Below are 12,202 nucleotides of genomic sequence, written 5' to 3' on the forward strand. Positions count from 1 at the left end.
ACGTATGAGTTGGTTATAACGTTTTATTTACTTTATTTTCGTTTTTTAAATTGTGTGCATGAGTTGAATTCGTTGTTATTTCCTAGCGAAAATCGCAGCGCGAGGCTAAATCTTGAATCTGCAAATCAAAAGAATCAATTAATTCGTAAAACGATTCACTGATTCAAATGTTTCGAACTACTTGTTAAAGTCACATAAAAATAAAGTAAATACAACGTTAGTGAAATGGAAAGACCTTTTATTTATTTTTATTGCAATCTCTTTTTAATAATGAACATACAAAGGCAATAGTACATGACTTTTATCTTGACGAGTGTACTTTCAAACATTTCGCGGAAGTTGTTTTGGTGTATTTCCGTAGCAAAAGACAAAAATGGCAGATCGAGGATACAGTTTTTCTCTCACAACATTTAGGTAATTATGTAATTTATAGATTGATATGTGGCTGTGATTTTTCATTATACATATATTTTTGCATGCATTCAAAGTGAATAATTTTTTCACAACATACTGTACTTATAACTTACTTAATCGTAAGTCACATCGGAGTTGCACTGTCACGGTGCTAGTTACTATATGAAACTTTTTGACTTCTGTTCATTTTTAATGTCAGTGTTGGTTAGTTTTTACTCAAGTTATGTACCGTTATTCCTTTGTTTAGTGTTTTATCACTCGGTTATGTTTTACTGCACATTCAGTTGGCTAAGAATATTATCTTGCTTATCTTAATCTTGTGTGTTGTGTACTATATTCATTAACAAGCAATTTTAAAAGTATGTTCAAGTTACTATGAAGCTTTTGTTAACTTTTTTAAACGTATAATCTATGAATTTGAAAAAAAAGAATAAGTTCAGAATCAACATGAAGTACATTGATTATGCTATAGTCTTGCTTATAGATACGTATTTGTCAAAAAAAATGTTTCTGTTTAGATACGTTTCAGATGTATTTCTCTCATGAACTTTTTTATTATTATTATTATCAACACAGCCCCTCTGGCAAACTGGTGCAGATTGAATATGCTCTGTCCGCTGTAGCAGCCGGTGCTCCATCTGTAGGAATCAAAGGTAAGTCTGTGTAGATCAGTGCATCACAAACCATGTTCAAATCAGAATATCTATGCACCAGCTACTCCAACCACACATTGAGTTGCTGAGTGTAAACTAAGTGTTGAATCCAGAATTTGAGTCGAAAGCAGATCCTTTTAAAGCTCATCCTCATGAAATCATGATGACGACATGCTTACATTACTTGCATTTTGTCTTAAACGTAGTTACATTAAAACTATATATAGACCAGAAACGGGGAAAAAAAATTCCATTGCCAAAATTACACAGCAAATACAACTGTATACTTTGACACTAGGAGCTGAGGTGGGTCAGAGCTGGCATGATTTTGTCTGGTTTTAATATTTTAATTTCTTTACATTGAATTTGGAGAATATAATCAAAATTGACCCTATTGACTTTGTTTGCACACATTACTGGTCTTAGGGTGAACAATTAATCTGTGCAAGTTAATACACAGGAAAAAAATAGCTTGCCGTGGTAATCTTTAATCAAAATCTGAAAAGTTACTTCCGGTCTGGAATGGCGTTGCTTTTCCAGTGATGTCAGCTTTACGACTTGGGTTGAAAACACTTATGCTCTCCCCTCCAACCGGAGAGGAGTTGTGCTAAAATAAAACCCTGCCCTCAATTCAATACTCCATTTCACTTGGAAATACCTCACAGTCACAGCACTGAAATAAAATCAGTTGCCACTTTCAGTTCACGGGGACATTAATTTGGCTGTGTAAAGACACCGTATGTTCTTTATTGAGGGTTTGAAATTCAGTTTAAGACCTAGGCTACATTCCTACAATATCATGTTTCTCCATACGTATTGTGTAAATTTGTCATTTTTTGCAGCATCAAATGGAGTTGTGCTGGCAACTGAGAAGAAACAGAAGTCCATATTGTACGATGAACAGAGCGTGCACAAAGTTGAACCAATAACCAAACACATCGGCATAGTGTACAGTGGAATGGGTCCTGACTACAGGTACTAAAAAAGGGCATTATTATAATGAATGGTTGCTTTGTTCTAAAAATGCTTTTAAAATGAGCCCTTCTTGAGTCTTAAGTTGGAACATTAACAGCTGAAGATGTAAGGAATGATCTCTCTTGACAGGGTGTTGGTTAGAAGAGCAAGAAAGCTGGCTCAGCAGTATTTCCTGGTATACCAAGAGCCAATCCCCACAGGCCAGCTGGTACAGAGAGTGGCTTCTGTTATGCAAGAATACACACAGTCAGGGTATGTTACATCTTTTATTATCATACTAGACATGAATTAGAGCTCTTGTAGTAATTTAAGTGTCATGTTTTATAGAGGCGTTCGCCCATTTGGAGTCTCTCTTCTCATTGCCGGTTGGGACGAGGACCGACCATACTTGTTTCAGTCAGACCCATCGGTACAACAAATAAATAGCTATCAAAACATTCTTATTACTGTTTGTTTATTCTTTTCATCATATTGTATTAACATGCAACCATTTATTTTATAAACTCGTTTCTCAATCGTGATATCCCACAGGGAGCATACTTCGCCTGGAAAGCCACAGCAATGGGAAAGAACTATGTGAATGGAAAAACATTCCTTGAAAAAAGGTATTAAAATCATCAACATGTTGGTGGGTTGAATTATTGTAATGTATAGATTTTTCTTAAGGTAAAAAATAGGAAAATGTTGTTGCACATTTTTTACAGCATAGCTTTGTATCATTTTGTTACAGATATAATGAAGATCTGGAACTTGAAGATGCTATACACACCGCCATCTTAACTTTAAAGGTGAATTCATCTCTAAATAACTATTAAAGGGATAGTTCATCCAAAAATGAAAATTCTGTCATTTATTCACCCTCATGTTCCAAACCCATAAGACATTCGTTCATTTTCGGAACACAAATGAAGATCTTTTTGATGAAATCTGAGAGCTTTCTGCTACGCAACTACCACTCTGATTCTTCAAAAAGATCGTTAAACTAATCCATATGAATTGAGTGGTTTAGTCCAAATTTTCTGAAGAGAGTAAGAGACTCGATCGTCTCAACTCACACATCAGTTGTGGTAAACAGAAGCTTAAGCATGTTCGCTTGACATGTGAGAACCAATGAGGTTCATTCTCATGTGTTATGCAGCACGTTTGAGCTTCCGCAAGAGCCAATGATGTTTGTTTTTGTGCGTCAAGCAGGTTCAGTTGAGCTTCTGTTTATGTTCGCTGATCAATGTTCATATGTGAATAAAAGTCTAAATTCAATCTGTCCGTCATATAAAGCGATTATGACTTCAGAAAATTTGGACTAAACAGCTCAGTTGATATGGATTAATTTTACAATCTCTTTATGAACTTTTTTTAAAGCGTCAAAGAGGTAGTTGCGTAGCTGTCAATGGTGGGACAGAAATCACTCAGACATAATCAAAAATATCTTCATTTGTGTAGTGAAGATGAAAGTCTTACAGGTTTGGACAACATGAGGGTGAATAATTCAAGACAATTAAAATGTTTGGGTGAACTATACCTTTAACTTCCTATATCAGATTGCTTAAAACAACAATATAATACAGCGGGGGGTTTTCCTACAGGAAAGTTTTGAAGGACAGATGACAGAGGAAAATATTGAGGTGGGCATCTGTAATGAAGCAGGATTTCGCAGACTGTCACCTGCTGAGGTGAAGGATTACCTGGCAGCAATTGTCTAAAAACTAGAGCACTACAACTGCTTCCAGTTTACCATTTCGGTTTGGTTGTTTGTTTAAATGCTGCATTTTTATTATTTGTACATCTGTGTAACTGATTTCTTTATAAAAGAATGCAAATGATCAACTGATGTTACATCCCGTTCATTTTACTATGACTGTCCTTTGGGATTTTATTACCTGACTGAATGTAATTATGAATTACAATGTAAGGTGTGAGATCTGAATTGTTCTATTTGTAAAAAAAAAAAAAAAAAAGTTTGACAGGCAACGAATATGTGGGCTATTTTGCGACCTTACTTAGTCACAGTACTTTCCATGCTAATGGGATCTTACCCTGAGCCTCTGTTTATGTACATTTTTCAACACAAAACTGTTGGCATAAAGCAAAAAAACTTGTTAGTTCATCCCAAAGCGTTGAACAAAATCTGAAAGGTTGTAAACCTCTCCATATCCCACTCGGGCATCCATGCAGATGAAGTCATCAAGATTCATTTTAGTGTCTGTGAAAATGATATACTGTGTCAGAGGAAAAAGAAACCAAATTATGATATTGCATTAAATCATGTTACAACAAACCTGATGTCTCTAAACAAGGATATGCTGGAGGTGGCTTACGCCAGTTCCCGTCAGAATCCTTCATATGTGAACGATCAGAAGCAAACTTCTTCAAGTAGGTGTCCCCTGGTATTACACGAAGTTTCCTAAAACATAGTAGACAATCATAGTTGACTGCATTAGACTGAGATTGCTATGGTTGGTAGTATAAACGTTTTGATAAATGCAGTTCAGATCATATACTTCTTAGCTGACCTCCAGAAAGTATGTTTCAAATGCTCGTCAGAATGAAAGGCCTCCTTTGAATATACATCAAGTAAACAAGGGAAGGGAAGGATGGTGTCTAGATCATATATAAAGCTCTGTCCTTGTTTATTTGTGTGTAGAAGAATAACATGGTAATCCTAAAGGCAAGTGCACAGAAATCTTGCATTAGTATAAGGGAAAAAAAAATCAATTATTTTCATTACTAAAAATTTTCTTACCCATAATACTGGTTCATCACCTCGACTGGATTTTTGTTTCCAAATGGGTATCTGGAAATTTCACATATATAAAAACTGTACCCTACAAACATAGTTATTATATTTGCGTATGGACAGAGTAAAAAAGCCTCACCATTTTTCTTTCGTTAGATATAAAGACTGCATACACCTCATCCAACGAGCACGTCCCCTGACCCTTGACATATTCGCACAATTTCCACACATTCTCCTCACTGCAGAGAAAAACATTTTGTGCATTTAATAAGAAATATAGCTACTGGTGTTATTTCTTCACACTTACCAGTAACAGCTGGTGTATACACATTGGTTTCTAGATGGAGTGATAATTCTATATTCAGACGGAGCGCTTTCTTCATTCATTCTTCCCATCCACATTGTTATACTACGAGGTATTTTAACTATAACGACATTACGAGGGGGGAAACAAAATGCAATATAAGAATACAGCGGTTTACGTTGCCCCTGTACAACAACGATAGGTGTCTGTTACAGTTTATTTTGTCCGTAAAGATCTTTAGGCAGATTCTTCGTTCCGGCTTGTCAATGCGCGAACATTCAATCCTCAAGTGAATTGCAAATGTGATGTGCACGATTATCACTATAATTGTTGAACGCCTTTGCTGACTTAATAGCACAATTAGAAAACCCGTTAGCGAGAGATAATGTGCAATTAAACACCTCTCACAAATAAATATGAATAAATATTCTATGACTATTTTGTTTGTTTTTCATGGCATTTGTGCCATGGTATGTCTTTGTTAATTTGTAAAGTATTTAAATGTACCCAACCTAATTGCCTTATAGAGTTCAACTTTTCAGCCACAAAGATAAATATATTTTATTATTTGTCAGTGTTAGGCTATACACCACTGTTCAAAAGTGCATTGAACAGTAAGATTTTCTTTTATAAATGAATGAATACTTTAATTCATCACTGATCTATTAATTTAATCAAAACTGACAATAAAGTCATGTAAATGGTGCTTTCAAATCGATTAATCGCATCTAACATATAAGTTTGCGTTATATATATATATATATATATATATATATATATATATATATATATACACACACACATATATATATTATATAAAGCAATTAATCTATTTGACAGCACTAGAATGAATCCTGAAAATTGCATCACACTTTACACAATAATATTAAGCTGCTAAAATTAATATTAAAATATTAAACATCAAAAACAAAAAACATTAGCCTAAATATACCAACTCCAAGCTTATGAACGGTATCGGCCTATGAGCCTATTAAAACAGAAACTGAGCAATAACCAGCTCAAATTAGGTCTACAAGCCAAATCCTGGGGTTATGTGTGAAATATTCAAGTCAAAGCTTAATTGTAAGTAAGTAGGCTAAGTAAATAAATAAATGCTGATATTTCTAGCAACTCCCTTTGTTATAGCCTAAATCATAAGCTATTTTCTTTAATTCAAACTTGCTTTATTAAATTAAATAACTTAATAAATTATGCCTGTTCCATGAATTAAATTAATTAAGCAAACAGAATTTGTAATAGGCTCCAGACTTTTAGTGTAAAGAATGAACTTACCATTTATCCTGTATTAAATACCACATTGGCTACTGTATTTAATTTGGGGGAGCAAATATAATCCACCTTTATTTATACAGTAACATCTAGGCCTATTATTTGCACCGTGGGTGGCTAGGCCTCTTCATTTGTCCAAAACAAACAAGAGGCATAACATTAAAATAGGCCCACTGTTTTAGACTGCTATTTCTCAAAAACAAAGTAAATCAACAATTTACCTAACTTGTTGCAAGTAGACTAACTGCCAATGCATATTTTAGAGGAATATAGCTTAAGAAAACGCCCGGCCATTAACACTTATTTTTTATGAACAGCAGTTAGGCCTACTAATGGAATGCAACACCTATAGACCAATTGAAAGCTACAGCCTGGAATGGATATAAAGTGAGGCTGATCTTCTCAGTGTTCAGTCTGAGTTTGGACCAGGAGCTCATCATGATGACTAACGGAGTCAGCGGAGGATTCAATGTTTTGCTGCCACGATCAAGCGTCGTTCCGAGGAAGAAGTACAAAAAATACTCTACAGGAACATACATCGGACTTATTGCATATGCAATTCAAGATTCACCGGACAAGATGCTTACTTTCAAACAGGTAACCTAAAATAAGTCATGAATTATCGAAATAGGTCAATAAGATTTAATAGTGTTGTCCTCCATTTCTATGAAGAAGGCTAACATTTTACCTTATTTGTGCAGATAATGAAGAAGCTGGAACCATTTGTCTTCGGAGACAAAAAAGGCATTGAGAACAACATCAGAGTCTGTCTGTCATCAAACAGGTGTTTTGCAAAGGTGCGTTATTAAATTTGTCCTATGGCTGTTTTAAGTCTAGGTATTCTATTTTTGAGGCATCGGATCACAGTTTTTTCTTTTTGTGTGTGTTTTAGGTACCAGTCGATCCAGATTATCCAAATCCTAAAAAGAACTTCTGGAAAGTGGATGAGAGTGGCATTACTCCAAAAATGTTTCGCCGACATTTCAAATACATAATGAACGTGTTTCCTGGCCTATCCGTTCAGGCACTTCAAGTGGATGAGTGTGAAGAAGATAATTCTTATGTTCCTGAGCCTCTCATGCCAGTCTGCACAGTCGCGGAAAACAAACGCGAAGTCAAATTCACAGGCCCATTTTCCATAGAATCAATATTAAAGAGCGACAGCGAAGTGAAGCGCATGCGCAGCACGCGTTTGGAGGAATCTCCACGCTATGTAGACGCACAATGTGGAGCGACCAAGAGAAAAAACTTTTATGAATATGATACAGTGGAGTGTTATTATCCTGTCTCAACAGTGGGATGTCAATTGGTCTCAGCAAAAAGACCTCGTATGTCTTCAGAACACCCCTTTGGACTATCTTTGCCTCCACAGCTCCCATACGATCAACCCGTTCTCCTCAGATCTCCTCAAATGTTTGATACTAGATATGTCAGCTGGTGAACATCCAGAGTGACCAAATGTAAATATTCTGAAACTGCACTTTATTTTTGTTGTTAATTTTTCTTTTTTTTTTAATAAAAAGTGTTCTTTGCATTTGATTGTGCCTACTCTGCTTGATTTAGATCTGAAGATATTTATTTTTTCTAATACGAATAGGCTATTACTAATATTAATTGTGCATTTATATAAGCTTACATAATAGCCCTAATAGTTAATATAGGTCTATAAACTATACTTTAAAGTTTTTGTAGAGTTCCCTATTTCTAATAAGCCTAGATTATTATTTCAGTCTAAATCTGTATGATAACATTCAAATCGCTATAGATTATTAAATACTTAGTAACCACCTTAATGACCTATATTAATTTAGGGCCTACAAAGAATAGATTTGAACTTTTAAAAATTACATAGTCATACAGAAAGCTAAAATGTTTTGCATTTAGGCTATATCCCACACTTTTTTCTTGAAGCCCATGTTTCAGTAGACTATAATATATGTGTAAGGCTGATGAACCTAAACCAACCCCAAACATTTAGGCTATTACAAAACATTAAAAGTGAGATCTCAGAATAAAAGGCATAGCCTATCCGATAGCCCACATTACCATTAAAATAATGTTTGTGCTCGCTAAGCAAAACATGTCGATCAGTACGTTAATCGGTGATTAGCACATCATCCAAGATAATGTTCATATAATAGTGGAGACGATTTCCCGTTAAAACAGATTTACTTTGCTCCACATAAAGTCTATTTTCGCATTTGCCACGAGGTGGCAGTAAAACGTTAATGTTAGATATTGAAAACTACCTTAAAGAAATTAAAAACATTGATGTATTAATAATTTAACCTAAAAAACCTAAAAAATTGGTAGCCTAATATGCGTATAAAAACCGATAAAAAACAGATCAGAAATGGACCTAGCTATATACCAAAACACATTCACATTATGAAAATACTAAACAAACGAAGGAAATACAGCATTGTGCAATAACACTATTGTCATATTATTAAATTATGAAACTTAAAAATGTCTGAAAATAAGCTTTGAAATAAAAAATAGCTTTAATATACCTATTATATATAATAAAATGTTGCTTAAAGGAAACTGTGTAATACTTATTTGTAATCTTTAACACAACCCATATTAAAGACTGATGTCAGTTTTTGCCTGTATAAGTCTCAAAGTCAAAGGCTTTTTAAAAGTTTTGTGTGATTTCCACAGAAAATAATATATTCTGTATCGATTTTAAGTAGCGGAGCAGTAGCAGTAACAGTAACTTTGATGGCCTGAAACCTTTTTGTCCAACAATTTTGACAATAAGCTTTCACTATTCCCAATAGTACCATGATTCTTTATCCATTATCCACCCAAACACACTACTGAAGAACACTGATTATGATTATGACTTAAATATTTCTGTCCTAATAGATGTCCAAATCTCTTCAATGAGGCGACACCATTTGGACTGACCATGCAAAGATAAGGAATGGCAAATATACCACAGACTAAAACTGTTTGTCTTGTCTTAAAATAGATGCTCACTTGATACTTTCCCCTCTCTTGTTTGGTTTTGCAACACTGTAAAAAATTATATGATCAATAAGCTATGACAACATATGTTTTTACATTGCTTTAACTCGTCAAAATAAGTTAAGCAATTTTCTACTATTTTTAATAAGCTATCCAAGGTTAAACTATTTAGTTAGTTTAATGTAATTTAAGTTACAATGACTTAAACAACCAAGTCGATTGTAGGCTACTTAAAAATGTGATGGGTTGTGAGAAAAAAAACAACCTGTATCAGCATTTATCTATAGGTAAGAACTTACAGAACTTGTGTGGACAGATGGACAGAGTATTTTATTTAAAGTAAAATTATAATGAATGTGTTTCCTGGTCTATCCGTTCAGGCACTTCGGGTGGATGAGTGTGAAGAAGATAATTCTTATGCTCCTGAGCCTCTCGCCAGTCTGTGAGTAAAGTATTTTTGAAGCTAATGATACATAGTTATGCTGTCTCTCTGTGCCCACATCTCGATGTTGACCACCTGCCTTAACGTAAGCTACCCATTATCTCATCTAAATAAATAAGTCCAATGAGTACAGGTCTGTGTTGTTTTGGTGAATGTAGGGTGTAACAGGCATATACAATTCTTTCTGCACCTCACACATGATAGTGGTGCTCATTCATATACAGTAGTAGACAGATGGAGATATCAGAACTGCAATAGAGATAATTGCACTTTTAACAGATGTTATCAGGAAGTAGTATTTTTCTCACACATAATTAATACTTGTCTCACATGCATTTGGTTTCACATTCACAGTCCTGTTGGAACTGTTACATGCACTCAAGAAAAAAAGGGATAAATAAGGAGAGATGTCTTTAATTATTGCGTAATGCTTTCATGTTTAATGGGTTATTTAATTTTTTCTAGTGATAAAGAATATTTACAAGCTTTAATTTATACAAATTAATTAAAGTCAAAAATCAATTAAAGACAAAATCCATTAAACTATGGATTTTAAAAAAAATCCATATTTGAACTAAATCCATAAAAAGATTCCATGATGGGAACCCCTTAAAAGCTTTTAAGCGCCCGTAAGGCTCGTTCACACCAAGGATGATAAGTATGCCTAAAACAGTCCATGCCACAAGATATGCACGCTAGCTATTGTTATAGCTTTCTGTATAGTTATCATTCTTGGTGTGAACGGGCCTTAATTGACACCTCAACCATCCGTCTTACTGACAGGGATTACGGGAAAGGCTTTGAAAGGCTTGAAAACAAGCTATTTATTTGTGTGTCTGCAGAATTTTGCCACATATCTCTCTGTATAACAAGCCAAATTACTGTGTTGTACGGTAATCTCTGCAAAGTGCTAACATAACAAATAATTTTTTTTGTTAGTTTGATCCACAAATCACACTCAACTATCTGCCATGAAAAAGACTAGATCCATTTTTTCTAAATAAAATTAAATAAACAGTTAATACAAAATGAAAGATGGTGTTTTATAATTTATATTGTAATTGTTCTTGTGTGTGCATTGAATGCACCAGGAAACACTGCATGCAGTCAAGGGCGTATGAACACAACAGCAGCATCTCAATCTCATGTGAAATCTTATGATGAAGGTTTTGCTTCACCACATATATAAATTAATGCTGTTTAGTGGTTCTCAGATGTTAAACTCTGAAGGCCCTCCAATTTCCACAACATTCAATATTTACATTACAAATTCAATATTAGAATAGAAAATGTTTCTCTTCAGGTTTATACATTGAATAGTAGGCTATAGACACATTTAATAGTAAATATTAATATTAGATAATATTTAATAATTTTCTTTAGTACCATGACAATTGAAAAGTCAGTTTAGGCTATACATTTTGCAAATAACATGTTTACAAGCTAATAAGCTTAACATAGTCTCATATAGCCTTTAAATGCGGTTTTAAACACCCCACTAAACACTGGACGTCAATATTGGGTCCGTCGGTCCATGACCAATTCTGGACATCTATTCGACGTCCAAACGAGGTCCAATATTTGGACTCCAACCTTGACCCAATGACCCACGACCCAACTTGGACGTCATGTTGACGGTCAACTTTTGACCTTTGGACCTCATTTGGACGTCTATTACAGGTGCAGGAAATGTACATGATTAATATGCAATATTTTTTTATTTACAAATATCAACATTGTTGTTATCAACATGATTAATACATATGAATACAGATTATTTGTAATTTTTTAAGATAATTTTCCAAAAACTCCATTTGATTGTCTCAGCAGCAGGTGATAACTGGAGACGCATATTAAGATGTATTGCTATAGCTCAAACAGTAGAGCGTTGGCGCTTGCAATGCCAAGATCATGGGTTTGATTCCCAGGGTAAGCAAGAACTGATTGGAATGTAAATGTGTAATGCGATGTAAGTCACTGTGGATACAAGCATCTGCCAAATGCGTAAATGTAAATACATGGTACAGAAAACATGTCCTCCACCGTATTGAAACATGGGACTACTGTTATAGAAGTTGTATAGAAACGACGGCAAAAATTAGTCTAAATTTTATGTTGAAAAGACGTCCACAAACGACCACATTTGGTCCAACGGACGTCACCATTAGACGTGCAATAGACGTCGAATAAAGACGTCGCCTGGCATTACAAAACAACCCCTTCAGTGGACCGAAATTGGACGTCCAAAAATTACATAGAAAAGACGTCACTCCAACATCACATTGCTCTGTGGAATAGGTCTAAGTATTTAGGCCTACCTGCCTTTATATTTTTGGAAGTAGATCCCTCGCAAAGGGATCATCATATTTCGGGGTCTTTGTATTAAACAATAAAACCCTTTCAAGACAAAGTAAAGT

General features: G+C 34.6%; 3 protein-coding genes across 4 annotated transcripts; 2 read left to right on the top strand and 1 right to left on the bottom strand.

The window, feature by feature from the left end:
• The first annotated feature begins 321 nt into the window (after window positions 1-321).
• On the top strand, window positions 322-3,866 carry psma2b (proteasome 20S subunit alpha 2b). The gene is made up of 8 exons (XM_077196173.1): window positions 322-414; window positions 991-1,067; window positions 1,910-2,042; window positions 2,172-2,294; window positions 2,370-2,451; window positions 2,574-2,647; window positions 2,773-2,830; window positions 3,626-3,866. Exons 1-8 carry the CDS (start codon window positions 374-376, stop codon window positions 3,740-3,742), a joined length of 705 nt encoding a protein of 234 aa, XP_077052288.1. The 5' UTR covers window positions 322-373; the 3' UTR covers window positions 3,743-3,866.
• ntaq1 (N-terminal glutamine amidase 1) lies at window positions 2,290-7,535 on the bottom strand. 2 transcript variants are annotated; one of them, XM_077196176.1, is made up of 6 exons: window positions 7,059-7,535; window positions 4,916-5,015; window positions 4,783-4,833; window positions 4,553-4,701; window positions 4,319-4,443; window positions 2,290-4,242 (listed from the first exon to the last, which is right to left on the bottom strand). In XM_077196176.1, exons 1-6 carry the CDS (start codon window positions 7,091-7,093, stop codon window positions 4,139-4,141), a joined length of 564 nt encoding a protein of 187 aa, XP_077052291.1. In that variant the 5' UTR covers window positions 7,094-7,535; the 3' UTR covers window positions 2,290-4,138. The 2 variants fall into 2 exon arrangements, with proteins under 2 accessions (XP_077052291.1, XP_077052290.1); XM_077196175.1 differs by lacking the exon at window positions 7,059-7,535 and adding an exon at window positions 5,084-5,313.
• LOC143702373 (forkhead box protein H1) lies at window positions 6,744-7,904 on the top strand. Its single transcript, XM_077196177.1, has 3 exons — window positions 6,744-6,967; window positions 7,072-7,167; window positions 7,263-7,904. Exons 1-3 carry the CDS (start codon window positions 6,809-6,811, stop codon window positions 7,809-7,811), a joined length of 804 nt encoding a protein of 267 aa, XP_077052292.1. The 5' UTR covers window positions 6,744-6,808; the 3' UTR covers window positions 7,812-7,904.
• Window positions 7,905-12,202: the final 4,298 nt, after the last annotated feature.

This window comes from Siphateles boraxobius, unplaced genomic scaffold, assembly GCF_051911475.1.
Source record: "Siphateles boraxobius isolate OS27281-9 unplaced genomic scaffold, OSU_SipBor_1 35, whole genome shotgun sequence".
NCBI lineage: Eukaryota > Metazoa > Chordata > Actinopteri > Cypriniformes > Leuciscidae > Siphateles > Siphateles boraxobius.